The following is a 20,334-nucleotide window of genomic DNA, read 5'->3' as shown; positions in this document are numbered from 1 at the left end:
GTTTAAAAAATTATTATCCTACTAGCAAAGACTTCAGATTTGCGAAGCAGAACTAGAGGACTTATTGAGGTATACTTTGTGGTAGGTTCTGTAGCTTTTTCTATTACCACAGAACTAACCATGTCATTGAGGATGGATAGGTATAAATCACGTTTTTTTTTTTTTTTTTTTTTTAAAGATCAGGTAGCAGTTACCATAGGTGAGCAAAGATCACCTATTTTGGGCATCTATAAAAAAATTGGAGATAGACTGGCATGAATTTCACTACTTCAGTTTTGTAGACTTTGATATACAATGGATGTTATATTTTTCTAAAATTCCTGCAATTTTCGTACCTAAAACAAAGGACTCTAAATTTGAGATTATCACTTTGATAATCATAATTTCTAATCTTACAGTGATAAAATGTGAAAATATAATTATTATCCATCAACATTCTTTTCCTTTGTTGCATTGCTTTGCTTAATAACTTGAAGGGCATTTTATATAGCTTAATGTACTTAAAATATATTTATATTTTTAAAAATATTTAATGCTGTCTGATGGTCACAGTATTGGCTATATAATAAAATTCAAAACTTATCCAATCTGGGGGACAAAATTGGACGCCTACTTTGATGTATTAAAAAAAAAACTTCTACAGTACATGTGCATTGGAGTTCAGTCCTGTATTCAAGATAGTAAATATATTTTTGGTAGTTTGTTAAAACAGCTATCACTTGGAGCTTTTAGGAGGGCAGAAGCAAACATCTGAGATTTTCTTCTCTTTTTCTTATAAAGGAAAAACAAATTTAACAAGGGGCCAGAAAAAAATCACAAGTGTTCTTCAACTGTGGATTGTAAAACTCATTATGTCTTTGAATTTAACCTTTGCTTGGAAAAATCATATATGGAAAAGCTTAATTAGGGCCAATTCCTTTGAAAGTTGCTGGTGATGTAATTTAGGTTAAACAGGTTTCTTTACTCCATGCTGTAAATCTGAATACAGATACTGTCCAAACTGTCCTAAGAGAAATGTTTGAATTCACAGTAATGAAAGTTACAAAGTTTGTGCAAAACATATTGTACACCACTGGAGTACATAGAGCTTGCTATAGTTAATTGTATTTATAAAGCTGTATTTCTTATCAGACTATTCTGTCCTACATTAAAAGCCTCTGATAAGAGTTTTCTCTAATGTTAAATTCAACTGTTAAGATGCAATGGCATATTTGAGATGGATGTTGTTGGCTGATCTCATTGGAACCCTTTAAATAGAATAGGTGCTTTGGGTCTCTTCAAGTTTTCCAAGGCTCACAACGTAAACCAGGCTGTGGTGATTGCTCAGTAGAGAAGTAAAGAACAGCTATAAAAAAAGAAAAAAGTCATCCGTGAGTTTCTAATCTATTTAAACTAGATACGTAATAAACAAAATGTGTTAAGTACCAGTATCTAACTAATTTGATATCATTAAAATATTAAGCCATCTTCTTTGGAGCAAAATTTTTCTTATTTTAAGAAACATACATTTGATTAGTTTGGGATTTAAATGATATATTTCAACATAATCATTTCACCATAGTCTACCAAATTGTAATTTATATACTTTATTATTTTGGCTTTGTTTCCACTTTAAAAATTTATTCTAATTTATTCTTGGAGCCTCTCCCACATCTACACAATGAATTCTGATCACCTGGTCACATATCCCTCAATTACCTATGGACCCTATCCTGTCTTTTTTTTTTTTTTTTTTTTTTTTTTCAATTTATAACCCACTGGGTCCATTTAGTGATGAGCATATGTGCACAGTTGGGGGGCCATCCACTGGATCATGGGAGAATACCAGTGGCTACTCCTTCCCCTTAGCAGCTCCCAACTGCCACACACACACACACACACACACAACACACACACACACACACACACACACACACACACACGGGTTCTTCCAAGATTAAAAAAAAAATCAGAATAGAACCCAAACATAAATCTCAAAAAGAAGGCAGTTTTTTAAAGTCATGCAGAGTATGAGACCTAATGATGGTAAGTGGAAGATCCGGATCCCTTCACACCTTTTATGTGTCAAATACCCTGGAAGATGCTACAGGATACATTAGAATTCTGCTTTGGTTCCCAAAACACTTCTCAAAACAGTTCCATTTTGGTGATAAAAGAATTAAGTTTTAGAAAGTTCAAACAAGGGTTAATGATGTGGCCCAGTTTGCAGTGTTTGCCTAGCATGTGTGGGGCCCTGGGTTCCATGCCCAGCATTCTCTTAACCCCTGAAAACAAAAGGTAAAGAGCAGATAAACATCCTTGGTTCTCACATCTTGTAAGATGACAGCAAGAACTGCAGTCCAAAGCTCTCTGACCTCAAAGCCTTCTACACATTACATCCCTGAAACTGCACATTTCTTGACTTTGCTGTTTTCTATGACATCAGTTTGAATTCTGTGTAATCTTTGGTAATGATTCTTAATATAGCCAGGGTTATTTTTTCATGGTATTCTTCCTTAAAATATTTACTTAGGTGATGAACTTTCCCATCTCGCTAATTTAATAGTTAACACTGATGAGATTTCACAGAAACCTTCCAGCTCTCAATTTTATTTTTCTTCCTTGTAAAATCATCAGTATACTTACTTGTGAGGATAAACTGAAACAAGCTTCTAAAATAACAAGCATATATATATATATATATATATATATATAAAATAACAAGCCTAACATATAATTATATATTCAAGAAATGTAAGTACTTTTTCTTTTAGTCTCACAATATGCTGAAAACTAGAGATGGAATATTTTCACCAAGCAAATAAATTCTGGAAAGTGGGTTCTGTCAAAATAAAATTATATTATTCAACAAATATGTTACTATTGCCAAAACAAAAAATAGTTTTTATTAATAGCGTGTCAATTTAAAAAAATCCTAAATATGTACAAGCAAAAGGAAAGGTATAAAGTCTACTTCCTATGCTTAGTTTGTTTTGACTTTACTGAAAGTTGTAAACTGTACCTTGTCACCACGGGCACACAGAAATCTCAGTTTCTTGATTGCACGGCGCTTGAGCTCATTCTCAAGAATAGTTGACTGTAGAGAGCGAGCTTCAATAGCCCTTTGGTCCCATCCAGTGATTCTCTGTGTACACTCAAAAGCTACGATACAATTGGAAATGGCAAAAGAACATCTGTTATTTTTTAGCAGTCATATGAAAAACATAACTAAAGTTAACTATGAAGGAGCTCATAGTTCTAGGTTAGGTTAAACTCATCTGTTCTTCATCTTATTTTGAAGTCTACCGTTTTGGACATTTGCTGTTGCTGTTTAGGACTGGTATTCTATAGGTACTGCAATGACAAACATTGACTTGCTAGATCGGTCCTAATGTTTGTATTCTTGAACTGTCAGACCACAGACAAACCAAAGAGGTAATGACTCTGTTTCTAGTTGCTCAAATCAGTCCATGGCTTTTTTTTTTTTTTTTTTTTTTTTTCATGGTGTATGTGAGATACAGTATCACACCACATACAAATGGAAGGCTCCTAATAAAGAGCTGTATTGTAGCATAAAATGGAAAACTGACTATTCAACAAATTAAGACAGGGAGTAGGGATTTGGTAAGTGGTAGTGTGCAAGGATTGAAGTTCAGTTCTCAGCCTTGAGAAAACTAAATCTGCTAAATAATATCTTGTTCAAATAATGACTTTAGTAACCCTAATTTAATTGAATAATTTTTTTCTGCTATAAGCAGAACGGAGGGTAATTTTATACACTCAAGGGCTTTTCCTTCTGGGGAAAACTTTATTATATTTTAAAGTTTTTAGATAACTTTTATAATCCACCATGGCAATATCATTTATGAAAGCATAACCCTAATTATGAAAAGCCCATATGCTCCATTGATTCTGTGAAGTATTTTATAGCATGAGAAGCAATATCATTAAATGTTTAACTTCCAATATTTTATTCTTTATGAAATTTACAGGGAAGAAAATTTCCATATATAAATTAAATTATAACATTTAAAATGACACAGATTTTAACTGGAGTTAAAATATAAACCATGGCATTATGTTTGAAACCAGAATTTATTAATCTAGTTTTGTTTTCCTTAATTTTAAAAGAGGGAAAGTCAGCCTTACTATAGTTGTCCTTAAGAAAATTACCCATCTTGTACTCTTGCTTAAACCAAACTGTACTTGCTCTACATGTACATTAAGTTTACACAAAATAACTTATGGAAGACTATAATCTTATAAAAGTAACTAGAAAATACATAGTGTGAGCAATATAGCATATCTCAAGCAAAAGTACAAAGCATTTATTATCCTGTATTTTTAGTACAATTCAAACTACTTACCTTATGAATTTGATATCAAAATTGAAATAAAATTTCTGTCTAATTAAATTTTTAACTAAGAAAAAATAGCTGTTCTTAAATAACTTTAATAGCATAATTTCAGACCAGAAATGTGTATTCTTATCTAAGAAAACCTGGTTTTCTGCCTATTTGTAAACAACAAGTTGTGTTGAAGTAGAAAACAGATTGAATTATTCCTTGATATCAGTGTTATATTGTAATATATTCTCAATATATGGTAAACAAAAAATACCATGTGTTTGTAGTGCTATGCATTCTTTTATGTATAGATATCTTTCAAATTGTACCAAGATTTTTTTATCTAGGTTAGAACTCTTCTTGCCTAAGGACATGAGATGTAGTAGACAACTTTTAAGTTCCCATTTACATCTATGATCATCGAGCCACTTGAATATTACAGTTTTGGTTACTTTCCCCCTTTGAACTTAGCTACCTGATTTTCATTTGTGACTCATGCACTTTCTGAGCTTTTAAGGAAGTGAGCCCTTGCACATTCTAGGAAGGCTTTCTTTCACTGAGCTGCCTCACTAGGTCCCAGATGTATCTCTATATAAGACATAGCATGTCTCCTCCTGTTTATAACTCTTTTGCGCTAAATTCATCAATTCGTACTATAAGCTTTAAGTGTTTGTCACTTGTGATGATTTCAAACACTCTGTGAATTCTTGCATGTTGGAAGAAATTAGAGAAGTTTTTCAGGACAATTCTTAACATTGACTGTGCATAAAATAATTAAACGATTCTGAAGCTGCAATTCAAAAAGTCTCTTATCATCCCATAAGAAAGTAGTTGGAAAAGGAGTTCTTTCAAATTGGTCACTAAAACAATGAGGACGTCACTACTACCTGCAGACATTAGAGAGGATTCTGCCCTCTAGACAAACAGCCTTTCTTTTTTTTTTTTTCTCTCTTTTCTATAACCCATTCTGACTCTGCAAACACACACGCACGCACACACACACACACACACACACACACACACACACACACACTCACGTGCATGCACAGAGAGAAAGAGAGAGGGAGGAAGGGAGAAGGGAGGGGCCATTTATCTTATCATTCTACCCTTTACTGTCTTTAATACTTTAACTATTTGCATATTTTCTGTCCTCTAGTTGCCAAAAGTTAGGAACATACAAAAGAATCTCAAATTAGTTATCTTGTTTTCCCAGACCAGCAGTGCTGCACTGTTTAGGGTTGTACTCTGAAAAAGCAGGGTTATGCACAAATTGTCATCTGAGTGGCAACTGCCAAGCATAAATGACTTCACACAAATACCACTCTCTAAAGTGAACAGACAAAATACAACTATTTATTTTTTAAAATAATGAATAAGACTTTAATTACCCTTCGGTGCTTTAAGAAAAAGAAACAATCCAGGAAAGCTGATTTAGGACTTGTTTTTATCCTGTTAAAGATTCTCTGGATCATTTGAGAGCAAACGAAATTTCGTACATACCCACAGAAGACGGTACGTCTTTCCACACATCGAGGATCTTCTTGAGGAATTGTTCATTTGCTTCCTCAGAGGCAGTTTCAGCATTGAAGGAGAGCATCACTCCAACTCCCAAGGAATCAGGTAAAATGATGACATTCTGTGATATAATGATTTCCAGTGACTAAGATTATGTTTCATAAAGATTTTCTGTCTTCAGCATTTATAACTATTATTTTAATCAAAGAACTATTACTTAATTGAAGACAAAAAGATGTTCAAAGTGCAGAGGGGAAGGTAACTTTTGTTTAAAGTCAGCAGCATGAGATAAATTAAATGTTTTATAAGAGTTGGTTTCCTTTATGGCTTAAAGCCATAAATTTTAATAATCTCTATTTTATTTAGGATAATTATTTGGGAAGAAGAGAGATGTATTTCTAACACAGAAATTTCTTGAAATACTACAAGTATTGTGTGTTATAATGGGAAAAATAATACAATCTTAATTTTCAGATTTATTTCAGAAATTATGCAATATTTTCATAATGTATTGTGACCCAATTGATAAATCATATACATAATTCTTGCTCATTAGCAAATTTATAAAAAGAAAAATAAACCTCAAATAGCTTGAGCTTAAATATTTTAAAAGGCAACCTCTATCTAATATTGTTCATGGCTGATTTTATTTTATTTGTCCCCTTTTCAATAAAATGTAAATTTTCTCATTCAATTCACATGCCGAAATAGGCTTAATAAAGAATTCAGAAGTATTTGCTGCAGAATAAGGAAATAGTAAGAGAAAATTAAGCATTTGTAAACTTCCAGATTCATAAATGGGACAAAATCTGCTTAGAGCACAGATCTTATGACATTGATGCTATTTTTCTGAGAAATAAATGTGTTCTTCTGCTGTTTCTCCAAATTAGCAACTTACAGGGGGAGGGGGAGGGAAGGTCAGAAACTATACTTGCCAAAGCCAGTGTACTCAGGCCAAGTGCTTGAGGCCATGTCTCAGCAACAACAATCCTCAAAACTAAAATGGGAATCCAGAGGCGAAACGCAATTTTAATGCGTTCCCTGGGTACTTGCATGAGCAGTTGAATCAGAAAAACAGATAAGAAAGAATGAAAGAAAAAAGCAAGAAATATGGTTTTCTCAAGAAAATCTGTTTGGAATGAAGCAGGCGTGCTGCAAATCCGGACAGCCTCTGAGGTAATTCCCTTGCTTTCTCAGATGGTTTCTCAAGCAACTAGATACTTTTCAGCAAGTGTAGCTCTCCAGCACCATCAGCAACTTTGTAATCTAGCCCTTCTGTGAGAACAGTCTTTTCAGGACAGTCTCTTTCGTATGACACCCTCCTCTCCTTTAGATTGGAGTCCTTTCTATTTTAGTGGGTCAAGACACTGGGGAACTTATCTAAAAATATGTTTGCATATCTATGAGGTATCTTAATTAGGTCAGAAAATGATTTGTAACATCTTTTCTCATTCTAGGTTCTATAGTTAATTAACTGATTTCTAAAACAAATAGTTTACCTGCTTAGTATTTACATTTAAGTTTCTTTAATGATTTTTCCTTTTCAAACGAGTGAATCATGTACCCCCAGACTGGCCTCAAATTTGTTAAAAAACTGACACTGACAGTAATTCTCCCATACTTCCTGCCTATATTTCCAAAGTTATGGAATTACATGCATGCACTGATATGCCTGTTTGGTTTTTCAGTAAGTGTAAACTTAAACCAACTTTTGAATATTCATTATTGTACTAGCTTCCTAGGAAAGGCTATATGTTCTGAAAAATCTAAGAGGGAGGAAGCCCCAGAGGCAGTTTAACTGAAGAATAATGTAGTTATATCACAATTATTCTGTAGGTTTGGCTGAGGTTGCATTCAATATTTTCACAGTACAAACAGGGTAAGCTGTCTATACAGGCAACTACTAGATCATTAGCTAATGATTGTTAGCGTCAAATTTAAAAATATCTTCACCTATGTTTTGATGCTTGTTTTCTGTAGTCTTTAAAATTGTGTTATTAGAGACACAGGTGTTATTAGCAAAATGTTCAAAATATTACACAAATAGGGTGAATTTTACATAATGATGACCTGATAAATTTTAGTGTTCAGAAAACTGATTATCAAGAAAGGATGAAGCAAAAAAAAAGTGAACAAAAAAACCTTTTAAATATATATTTCAACAGGAAAACCACCAATTCCATCATCAATATTTTGTATGATGCATTCATTTAGTGGACTATGATGTTAAGGTCAAGATCTTTATATGGATTATGTACAATCATTTATGATTTGACTTTATTTACATGTTAAAATTGTGGCACCATTACTCTAGAAATATTGAATCTTTCCATCAGAAATTCTGGAATATAATGAATATAATAGAATTTTTAAGTAATTTGCTATCACATATAATTATGTAATAATGTTATAATGCCCTGTATTAGTATATTACAGGGCATAGAAATACTAAAGTCAACTGAAAAACATCTTAGGGCCAATTAGTATGAATGCATGAAGATGAATGGATGGTGAATGCAGAATTCAACGCCATTAAATGGAGGCAGACCTCAATTAGTTGCAGTTGATAATGGCCAGATGGTGGTGCAGGCCTGAGATTATCAGATCTGGTTAATCAATAGAAGTCTGGATTTTAAAGGTAACAAAACCATTCTGGCCAAAAAAAAATCTGTCTGCAGACCACATTTAGATATCTGAAGTATGAAATAATTAGTGAATTTTCCTTATGTGTCAACACTTTCTGACATACTCAAATTACCTGTTAGATCTCTGCTGCAGTATAAGTTGTACCTTTAAAACTTCTGAGAATTTTGAGCATCAGAAAAATTCAAAGAGTTTTACAATAATATCTAGAGATCTGAAGGTATTATCTTACATTATTTGGCAAGGTCACATCAGATAGAACTTCCGATTCTGCATCGATGATATGATATCCATTAGCTGAGCTGAAGAAAATCTTCAGTGTTTTCTCAGAACCAATAGCAAGGTCAACTGTCACTGGCTTAAGATCAGGAGTTGGAAACACCTGAGAACAGAAAATCCCAAAGGCCAAAATGACATTCTGACTGAGGCAAACCTTCCCTATTTTTTGCCATATTTACAAGTTTATAAAAGTCAGATGGCTTCTTTACTACTGATTGAATGATTGTGATCCTGGGAATTCAACCTAGGGCTTTCACACAACCTACAATGGTCAAATTTTTATGACCCTCAGAACCACATATAGCCTTATTCTCTCAAGAGCTGTCCTTAAGTTCTTGCCTTGAGCTTCAGCAAATGAAGGAGCTCATCTGGTCTCTTAAACCGGTTCGCCGGATCAGCTGCCTGGATTTTTGCCAGTATTCGTATATAGGCTTCATAGGACATGTAGTCTCCTTCGGAGTCTGCTGATTGATCAGTGCATACTTGGTAAGGAATGAAAAAGGCCATACACATTAACCTAGGGTAGACAGACTATACTTTAAGACTCCTAATATTGATAGTCCAAGGAAACAAAAGGACAAAGAGAATTCATTGTTGTGATCAGATGATGACAAGGGCTGAGCATCATAGGATTCACAATAACATGGTCGTAAGGTGGGTGCTAAGGATGGAGTGAGGACTTGGACAGAACAGGCTAAATGTACAGTTGATACTTATCTCTTAGCTTTCCAGTTCCATACTAGGTAGCACTGACAAGTCAGCAGACACCCAAGAATTAATCCATATCTAAATGTTGACAGCTGAGCCAAGACCCAATTTAGGTAGACCAGATAAGGAATGCTGTATCTGCCGTGGTAGTCTAGTATCGATATTAGAGTAGTCATATGCATTACACCATGATCAATGTATACATGCAATGTTCAAGCCCCCAAATTAGAACTTATAAACAGATCCTGATATAAGATATAAATGTATTTCATGAATACCTTGATCAGGATATGCTCCTATCAGGGTTCTGTGAAATTTGCATGTAGACTAAATAGTTCAATATCATTGAGACCATTTGTTAAAGTCAGATTCTCAGGCCCCACTGCAGACCCACAAACTCAGCCTGGGGTTGGGTCTGAGATCTAAACATTTAACAAAATGGTCCCACTGATTCTGATGCCTGCAACAGGTAAGATTAAAAAGCTATTTGGGTTTTCTAAATACATGTCCTATTTAAATAGAATTCTATATATAATTCATTCACAGCCCTCAGTTTATGGGAAGTGAACAAAATAAGCAGCCGTTTATTTGGGTCACTAGATGGTTAGTTTCTATAGCTGATCCACACAAGTTCAGTTTCATCAAAAGACTGGTGGGCTTACCCACTATGTCCCAGAAAAGTTCTATAGGGAAGAGTGTTTCACAATGGAAGAAATACAGACCTTCATTTCCTTACCCTGCCTGTCTATTGTTGTAATGATAGTTGGAATGAAGTTCTTGTTTTTCCCCCCTTCTGAAGTAGCCTCCTTCGTATCACCACATCTCTTCTTACCTTCCCTCTGCTCTCCACCTCCCACTAAGAGAGAACACAGACTTTCCCCGTTTCAAGTCATTGGGGATGGCACCTGAAGCCTGTGTTTGGGCCTCTAGAGGAGAAGATCTTCATGTTGACTACAGGAAATGGGAGTGAGAAGCTGGTGGGAATGTCCTGGAAGGGGAGGGGTTGGGGAATTGCCTCAAACTCTCCCTTGCTGTGGTGCCTGTGGATTGTCTAAAAAGGGTTAAATCATAATTATTGACATGATATATTCAAATTGCAAAAACTGTAGCCAAACGGTATATATTTTCACGTCTATATTCCAAACTACTATTTTGTTTATAATGTCTTCTTAAGAGAAAAATAACATGATGAAATGAAATGGCCACTCACTTTAATGGCAGTGCATTCATCGAAGGTTTTTGGTGCCCATGCATACAGGTGAATTGATGATTTCAAAGCAATTGCAATGTATGTTGTTTCTTCATGTTGAACTATAATGTCAAAATTCAAAAATGTTATGCCTCAGAATTAAGAAGAACAGTCAGGCGTTATATTTATTATCACAAACAAAACACATTAAGAGCAAAAGCTACATTATTTGTAGAATAGTCATTCAAATCATATATTTTTTAAACAACAGAAATACAGATAAGCTGAATACATTTGACATTCGGGAAATAAACAGTAAACAAAACAGGGATAAATCTTAACTTTCTATATGGCAAAGTATTCTTACATTTTACAGAATTTATATACAAATGATACAAAAATTAAAATTAAGCTTCATCAAAATTTAAAACTTTTTTTGCATCTCAGGGCATAAGAAAGTGAAACTGGCCTTGGTACTGTCTGCCTGTACACTCACCTATTTGGAAGTCATAAGAAAGACTTAGGACTGCAGGAACAAGGCCTGTCTGTCCAACTTTGTGAGATCCTGTCTCAAAATATATAACAGTGGCTGGAAATATAGCCAGTGATAAAATGATAGCTGTGTATGAACAAGGAACCTGCAGTTCAGTTTTCAGTGTCACAAAACAGTGGAGAAAGAAAAATGGAAGAAGAAATATACAATCAAGGTATTAAAGAAAATATACATGTGTGTATATTCAAATGGATGCAGAAAATTGCAGTTCTTATACATAATAATGCATATATGTGCGTTATATATTATACAATTATATATAATAATGGTGACAATGTGAAATTCTGCATCTAGAAATATATTCAAAAGAAATGTAAAAGGAAGATGCACTTAAACTCAGCAGTATTATTCTTATAAGCTTGGAAGTGGAAAGCATGCAAATGTCTTATTCACCGGCATGTGGATAAATAAAAGTGATAGCTGTACAATACATTATTATTCAGGAGAAAAAAAAGGAGAAGGAATAACATTGACACATCCTGCATTATGATGCAACATGAATGAACCTTGGGAACATTTATGCTAAGTGAAAGAAATCTGTTACAGAAGACCACATAACACATGGAGATATTTCTGATGGTTTCTGAGTTAAGTGAGTGCATGACGAAAGAAAGTAGGTCACTGTTTATCCAGTACGTGACAACAAGTGGGGAAGGGGAGAAGGAAGAAAGGATGGAACGCCTCTAGTGGAGGGAATACAGGATCCTTTGGGGAGCCCAATCCAATGTTTATGTAAATAATATCATAGCAACTGTTATTTAACTCTACAAAGAGATGAAAAACATTGAGTTGTCCACTTTAAAAAATACATTTCACAGTATGTAAATAATTTCAATAGAGCTATAAGTAAAGTAAATAGTATACAAAGCACATGCTTGTTTTATGTAACGACCTCTTCTTTGGCTAGAATATAGATTATGTTCTGATTCTCTTCAATATTCTGCCTCTTGATCATATTTTCATTCTTCCTCTCCTATTTCTCCTACCATTCTACTTGTCCACGGAATAAATAACTTTAGTTGTCCTCGGTAATAGTACCACTGATTGAAATGGACTTGTCCATTTCCCAAGAGAACAGCTTTCCAAGGTAAATTACCTTTTTAAAGATCTATTATTGAGATAAAAATTGCCAACTTAATGAGAAGTAGTTCTACAATCTAAACTCCTGGACTTAATATCTTTTACCTTTGGGGGGCTATCATATTTACATAATATGATTGTGGGTAGTGGTATCTAAAGCTAGAAGAAAGAGTTTATATTGTGTTTTTTTTAGATTTAAATTTCTTCATTTAATAATAGTATCATTCACTTGCAATTTATATAATGTGCTTTCGGTAATCTTTCACCTACATTACCAATTCTGCCTGGAGGGGTCAATTGTTTCAACGGCAAAGGAAGCTGAGCAGAGAGTGGATTTGATTTAGAAATGGAAGAGAATGGGACCGTATTACTGCATAGCTATTGACATCTAACAGCAGAATTCTGAGGCCAAAGGGAGTTATTACTATGTTTACAGAGACATTCATGGAGAGATACAGGATATGAAAATATTCTATAGTGAAACATAAAGAATTAGGAGCAAGAATCAACAGATCACAGAAAACCTACTTTTCAGATTCACCATAAAATTTCCCAGTCAGCGTTGAATGGGTTCATAGTCTATTGCTATTCAGAGGAAAGAAAATACCATACACATCCTTGCAAGTTGCTGAAGATATGTCAAGAACATTTACAATGAGGAAACTATTACTTCAAATACTAAGAGTGACTAGTAAAGGAAGAAAGAAGTCAACCAAATTTAACTCCCAGAGCGATTTCAGCCAATAGGTCTGATTATTTAGAAAGGGCCTGGGAGATGTCTGTCTCCATGACAATCACTCTACAAATTCTTTCCTTTCCTCATCTTGTCTTTTGCAATTATGAACCTCTCCACATGAAGGAAAGCAGAAATTATATAGCAGTATTAAATGTGAAATGGACGTACGGATGCTGAAGTTTTCACAGCCAACCAACTTTTCAAGAGTTTTGCGAGCTTCCTCTGGCCTCATCGTTGTCTTCTGCCTTTTCTTACTTTCTTGATCATCTATCCTGTTCCTCAGCCAAGTCAGATGATACACGCGAAGTCTGTTCTTGCGGCCTGGTAGGAAAACATGATGATATTTCAATTCTTTTATTTTATAGAAATACAAAGGAGTAGGGTGCACTACTCTTTAAATGAAATGCTCATTAAATAAAAGTCACTTTAAAAACCAGACATATTACTGCATTCATCTGTCCCAATTCCAAGAAACAGGTGGGTTCAACTAGCTGCCTCTGTGCCTGTCTGTAGTGGATATAAAATAATCCAGTAGGATACATTCAGACTATTTTTAGGAAGCAAACCTAATTAACACCACTACTACTACTATTATTATTATTATAAAGTTTCCTTTTTATATATTTATGATGTGTGGTATTATAATTCAAGTAGAGATAGGAAATGAGCATATTCATTACCTTAATTAAAGATTTTTATTTATGGTGAGTACAGTCAAATTCCTATCTTGTGACTATTTTGATATATGTAATTCCCTATTTTTATTACGTTTACCTATTGTGCTATAGAACAACAAAGTGTTCTACTCGTATTTAACATTTACCTACTATGTACCTGTTGTTCTGCCTCACCTTTTTTCCACTTTCCACTAATCCAGGCTTTGGTAACCATCAGTCTGGTCTCGGTTTCTTTTATAATTATTATTTCTTTACTTTTTGATATTATAATATAATTATATCATTCCCCCCTTCTCTTCACTCCCTCTAAGCCTTCCTTTATAACACCTTTCTCTCTCTTTCACAGCCATGAGCTATTTGTCATTAATTGTTGTTATATATGTATATGGATATACATGGCTATTCCTAAATATATAAATTTAGCCTGTTGAGAACATGTTTTTACATCCTACTCATGAGTGAGATTGTCTTTAATTTTAATTTTCTAATAACTAAGTCTATCAAGTTTTTATAATTTAAGAACTAAAAGTCTAATCAGAATTTATTTAATTTTTCTTAGCCATTTTCTAAGATTGTTATAAAAAATTCCAATAATAAGAATCTTTTTTTTTTTTTGAGACCATGCTTGCCTCAGACACGGAGACCTTCCTGTGTCTCCTAAGTGCTGAGACTAAAAGCATGTGCCACCATTCTCAGCCTAAAAAGTAAAATTCTTAATATGATCAATTTTACTGTGTTTTAATGGGGAAAATTTACAGAAGTGTTTGGGTTCCAAAAGTTATACTTATTATCATTTGAAATTTAACTGGGAAAATAAACTACTGAATAACCTCACATTGCATCCTTGAAAGATTTTTTTTTCCAGAGTAGCCTTAGAAGATTCTCATCTGATAATGATGTTTTTATAGGCTAACACGCAAATAATTTGTAGGATGAGGGATGCTTTTCTACAATTTATGGGGCCTTAGTTTTAAACCCCAAATTAAACAAAACCAATCACATTTGGATTAAGTTTAAGGACTGTAAAAAGGTATATCTGGATTTGAGAAAAGAAGATGAAAAACATCTCTCTTATTCAGATGTATATCCTCTCTCAGATATTTGATGTTTTCAAACCAATCGTTGCTTCTGTGTACCTGAAGCCATTACAGATGATTGGTTATGAAATAGGATTAATCTACTATGAAGTCTGAGTTTACTTCTAAAGGGTTTTGCCTCTAATCAATCTTTGATGAAGAATGTTCCATCTAAATAGGGTGTCATATGGCAATTTACACACTACTATATATTCCACATATTCCTAAGGTGTTACAAGTACAAAACTCATAAATATCAGTGGTTGGTATGGTTTTATTTGATGGTCAAACCTTATGTTAACCATTCCCATTAATTCTTTATTTACCTTTGAGTTTCAGATACTAAATCCTGTTTGTGTTAGGTTTCAAACCCAGGACAACCCAGGTGAGCTAAGGTGCTTATTAACATCAAGGCAGTCTGGTTGTCCCAGCAATCCTCAGTGTCATCCTGGAGTGCATATCCTGCCTACTGCCCTGAGCTCTGCAGCTCAGGGGCTGGCCCACCCTTCCCCGAGCTGTTCTACCCAGCCATTTTGGCTACATGGTCTTCCTACCCTTTTGCCTTTTGGCCTCTTGACCTTTTAGCTGCCACTTAAGGTTCCCCTCTCCCTCTCCCCTCTCCTCAGATGGTCCTGTTCATTCTGTGGGTCATGCTCACTTCAGACTCTCCCAGATGCCTCTGCCTAAGCCCCTGGCTACGTTCTCTCATGTTTCTACAATAACACCATAGCTAGGAACAGTCTTGTCCTCCATTTGCTTATCTTCTCCCATTCATTTAGTAGTCACACTTTAACATCGACTTACTTACTTTCTCACTGTCAAAGCTTCAGACGCTGACTGATCAAGATTATGAAAATCCACTACTCTTTGGGAAAGGTGTAGGTGTCTTTAGGGCATCCATTCTTGTACCTAACCTTCTGTGTATGCTCTTGTAATAAGGTGGACCCATGTACAACTCTTTCTTTATCCAAATAGTCATCCATTTTGGTTTTCTGTTTGTTTGTTTATTGTTGTTTCAGATACGTCAAAAGCTAGAAGGTGGGTATTGGTGGAGTCCCTTGTGCATGTAATTGCAGCTCTGAAGTTTTAGAGAAAACTCTGAAAGGAGCTTTCAAGGATGCAAAAGTAGTTTTCCTGATCTCCAACCTGGGTTATGTGAATCAAGATCAAAGGGATTTTGTTTAAAGTGCAAATGGATAAGAAAACACAGGTAGGAGATTCTGCTGTCCCAATTAAAAGGTTATATTTAAAGTGTTTTCCTAGGAACACTTTCACCTAAGAAAGCCTTTAACCTAGTTTGCAGTTCAATTACCCCACATAATTGCTCGGTTAATTTTAGGTCTTAAACAAACCAGAGATGGTAATCAGCAAATTCAGCTGCTCCGCAACATGAATCTGGCGAAATGGTCTTCGGTTTATAAGTTTAGAGGTCTGTGTCTTTCCAGTTCTGTCCATCACATACAGACCAGATTGGGTGCCCAGCAGCAAATTGACTCCTGTTCAGAGGCAGACAAGATAAAGGGCTGTATTAGCTGATTGTTTTTTATTAGCATGTATTAATTCTACAGAAAGGGTTTCACTATGTTTTTATACTTATCACATAATTTAATCAAAATCACTCTCATTACCCTGCCTTCCCTGCCTGATTTTTCCTTCTCACTCCCTCTGGTCCCCTTCTGTTTTCTCAATAGTTTCCATCCTTTATTGATTTTTAACTCTCTCCATATATATAGTTAATATATAGAATTACTTTTGTAATTTCATCTTTCTAATTTATAAAGATGATTTTTATTATTTCAGGCAAATGTTTATCTCATACTATCTTAGGTCTTGTCAATCTCATATTATTCAACTATGTACATGCTTATCAGAGTATGTCCCCTAAAATGTGTAAATACATGTCTACACACACAAATATTCTATTTTCCTGCCATTTAATGTGCCACAGAACATTGTATATATCATAGCACTATTTTTAATTGTCACAAACATTTGTAGAATCAATCAGCTCTTCTGAAAGTTACCTTTAAGCAATTTAGTCTATACATACACAGTTAATGTCAGTTCATTTTCTAGACAGGGACTACATTTCTGGGTACTTGCCAGACTGAAGGGGTGCATGAAATCTTGTCTGAGCCACTAAATTAGCAAAACATTGCAGATAACTATTTTCTTCTGGGGGGCATCGAGCATAGAGTTAAATTTGCTGGTTTCTATTAATCATTTTAAAGACATGTCTTCTGTTCAGTAATACATTAGGTGAAAACCTACAAAGTGTTAAGTTAGAAGTTGGTGTTTACTTTGGATCTCTCTGCTGGCTGTATTAAGTTACATCATAGCAAAGGACTTACGAAGACTAGCTTGGGACAAACTAGAATCTCAGCCAGACTGATATGGTCATAACTTTTCTAAAACAAACGTTTGAAAAAAACATGTTAAATTTAAGAATTTATAGAGAAAAATTATATATTCTCTAGACTTAAAAATTGTAAAACCCTACATAACTCTTTCTTTTAATAAGTATATGCTAAGTTAGAAAAAATTTAAATTCAAATTTTCAAATAATTAGAATGAAGCTTCAATTTGTATTTCACACCAGTTAACACAAGGTAAAAAAAAAAAAGCATAAAAGTGGATGACATTATTTCAACATGTCAAATGAACTCTAAACCAATTATTATAAATTCATTTTTCATGTGTTGACAATGGTGAACATGTTTTACTTCCACAAGCTTTGAAAACTTTATACCACAATATGAATTTACAAAAGCTATCTGTCTCTGAGCATGTGATGTGGATCCTGCTCCCCTAATTAGACTGCTTTGTCTGGCCTCAGTGGGAGAGGATGTGCTTAGTCCTGCTGGGACTTTTATGTGTGGGGTTTGGGGAGGATGACAATGACATCCAAAGGGTGAAGGTGAAATGGAGGGAAGACTTGCATGAGGGGGCACTGGGAAGAGGGGCTGATTCTAGGATATAAAGTGAATAAAAGAATAAATTAAAAAACCCTCAGTTTAAGAAATCAAACTCACCCCACAATGAAGCACAGAAGATCTCAGATGAGAATTCCTTTCCATACACATGGATTAGTGGTTTGTTATATGCTGGAGAGACAGAAATGAGTTAACATTGACTTCAGGTGGTGGCTGAGATGCTTTTTCAGGCATCTCAATAAATCCAACATATACTGTAAAGTGAGAAGGTATTGAGACAAATCACTAGGCAACATACTAAATATGCCAAGCATTCATCATGTACATGTCCCTCAAAGTTTGGTTTCCTTATTGCATTTCATCTTTTATGTAAGTTTTTGTAAATTCTTAATGCATTGGAAAATACAAATTATAGTGGCTAAAATACATTACTGAGTATGAATGTGATTTGTGGCTTTTAGTGTAGTGTAAAACAAAGAATCAAGTGAAGAACTAAAATTCTCAATTGCAGGTCAGGTCAAATCTAGTCACCAAAAATACTAGGTGACAGGTGGGTATAATAGCAAGGGTTTGTGATCCCAGGAAGATGAAGAAAACAGTGCCAGTAACTGTTATAAGAATAAGCTCAGGGCCATCCTGGTTACATGAGACTCCCAAAAAATTTAAGGAAAAAGATGAATGTATGTCTATAATTATGTGTATAAGCAAATGTATATGCAATCTAGTTAACTTATTTAAGCACATACGTTAGGTTGGCTCTCTTCTTCTACCATGTGTGTTTAGGGGATCAGACTTAGCTTGTTGGACTTGGTGGCAAATTCCTTTACCTGCTGAGTCTTCTTGCCAGCTCAAGGAATAATTTTTTAAAGGATGCATAAATCTTGATTTATGCCAAATGGATATTCAGTCTTTTTGATTCATCACATATCATGAATTATGGTAGAAGCATCCAGCATTGAAAGATCACACCAGAAATACTCACAGATCTCACTCCCCATGTCATCAGAAACAGAACCTCTGGGAGATGAGCGTCTGATAGGAAAACCCAAACTTGCTGCTGATTCTGCTATATTGTTTGGCTCACTATCAAGGGCAAAGGATGTGATCTCCATGGCACTTGAATCTGAGATCTCAGTTCCACCATCTGATTCCTAAAAGGAGACCAAAGACCCAACTTTTAATATATTTGGAAACAATGCTATGGGACACTTGAACGTTTAAATGCAAAATCTGTAATATATACATTCTTAAATGTCCATATCTACTAAAAATATTCAGTAGTATCATCTGAGAAGAAAATTTATTATTGATATAATTTGAAGGAAGAAATAGAAGGAACATTAAATTGTCAAATGTACAATTTCCAATGTAATTTTTGTGAAAGTAGATCAGGTATTGTGTTAGTAATTTTAATTATAGGTCTCCATGAACAGTTACCACAACACAATAAATTGTCATTGCCTCTGACTCAAATATAAGGAAGCAAAACTTGAATCACAAGCTGTCTGGGTCAGAGAGCTGGTATGTATAGGATCTTAGTAAGGCTTGAAAGAAATCTGATCCCCAAGTATATGTGCCAAATAGTTTCTTTGAAAAAACATAGTGCAACATTGGGGTATTGCATCTGTTAGTTTAAGATATCTACAGAGCTGGGTCTCTTGGCACAGGCACGAGAATATAATGCTGGCACATGGAAGGCTGATGTCCTGAGCCTGAACTATGTAAGTTCCAGGCTTGCATGGGCCTACAGAGATAAACCCTGATCCTAAGACTATAACAAAACAAACAAAGGGATCAAAATACAGCAAAAAAACACATGACTTGGGAAAACTGATAGTAAAAAGAAACTTTGGGGTCGTGGGGGTCAAATAAACAAAAGATGAAAGACAAAATACAAGAACCAAAAAATATAAAATTCTTAGAGTAAGCATATTTCACTATAAGTCTTGTATGTTTCCATTTAAGGAGTAGGTACTTAAGGATAAAAGTTACCAAACATGGCAATACTATGTTTTATATATGGAGATTTTATCAACTCTGAATGCCAGAGGAAGAATCAGGAGTTAATTATTCAGGAAGGTAAAAAATGTACCAGATTATATGTCTAGCAGCAGAAGTGACAAACAAAAAATGTGCCATGTTCATATGCACAATAGAATTCTATTCAGTCACAAAGACAATTCTATTTATTGTATGTGTGTGGAGATTATTATATTAATGGATACAATTCTATGCAGAAGCATATTTCCTATTATTTATGAAACACACATGTCCTAGATTTTAATTTATCCATTCTCTCTCTCTCTCCAGTATAGAACTGGAGTTAATTATGAATGAGAGGGAGAAAGATTTTATTGAATAGTTATGGGGAAAATGGGTCAAGAGAATACACATGACTTAAGAGTTAAATGGAGGCAATTAAGGGGCAGAGGAAGGGAAAGAAGAGGAAGTCCAACCAAAACTAAGTATGTGTGAAAATGCCATAATGAAATCTATCCCTTTATGCGCTATATAAATACATAAAGCAAATGGTTGCACAATATTGTACGTGTCCAAAATGTTAGCAATTTGCATACTTAACATGAAAATTACAGAATTTGTATTCTATAGCTATAAAGAA

The 20,334-nt window shown here is 34.5% G+C and overlaps 1 protein-coding gene across 1 annotated transcript in view; it reads right to left on the bottom strand.

The window, feature by feature from the left end:
- Positions 1 to 1,249: 1,249 nt before the first annotated feature.
- Positions 1,250 to 20,334, bottom strand: part of NRK (Nik related kinase) — a gene marked incomplete at both ends in the record, with an annotated part of 89,820 nt that continues 70,735 nt past the window's right edge. The window contains 9 exons of the mRNA XM_080910157.1: positions 1,250 to 1,345; positions 3,002 to 3,141; positions 5,826 to 5,961; positions 8,716 to 8,865; positions 10,681 to 10,781; positions 13,197 to 13,349; positions 16,134 to 16,277; positions 17,814 to 17,885; positions 18,697 to 18,865. Coding sequence (XP_080766283.1) covers positions 1,250 to 1,345; positions 3,002 to 3,141; positions 5,826 to 5,961; positions 8,716 to 8,865; positions 10,681 to 10,781; positions 13,197 to 13,349; positions 16,134 to 16,277; positions 17,814 to 17,885; positions 18,697 to 18,865 — 1,161 coding nt within the window. The remainder of the gene's footprint in view (positions 1,346 to 3,001; positions 3,142 to 5,825; positions 5,962 to 8,715; positions 8,866 to 10,680; positions 10,782 to 13,196; positions 13,350 to 16,133; positions 16,278 to 17,813; positions 17,886 to 18,696; positions 18,866 to 20,334) is intronic.

This window comes from Micromys minutus (genome assembly GCF_963924665.1).
Source record: "Micromys minutus genome assembly, chromosome: X".
NCBI lineage: Eukaryota > Metazoa > Chordata > Mammalia > Rodentia > Muridae > Micromys > Micromys minutus.
Note: the sequence above shows the minus strand (reverse complement) of the source record. Positions and strands in the feature narration are given on the sequence as shown.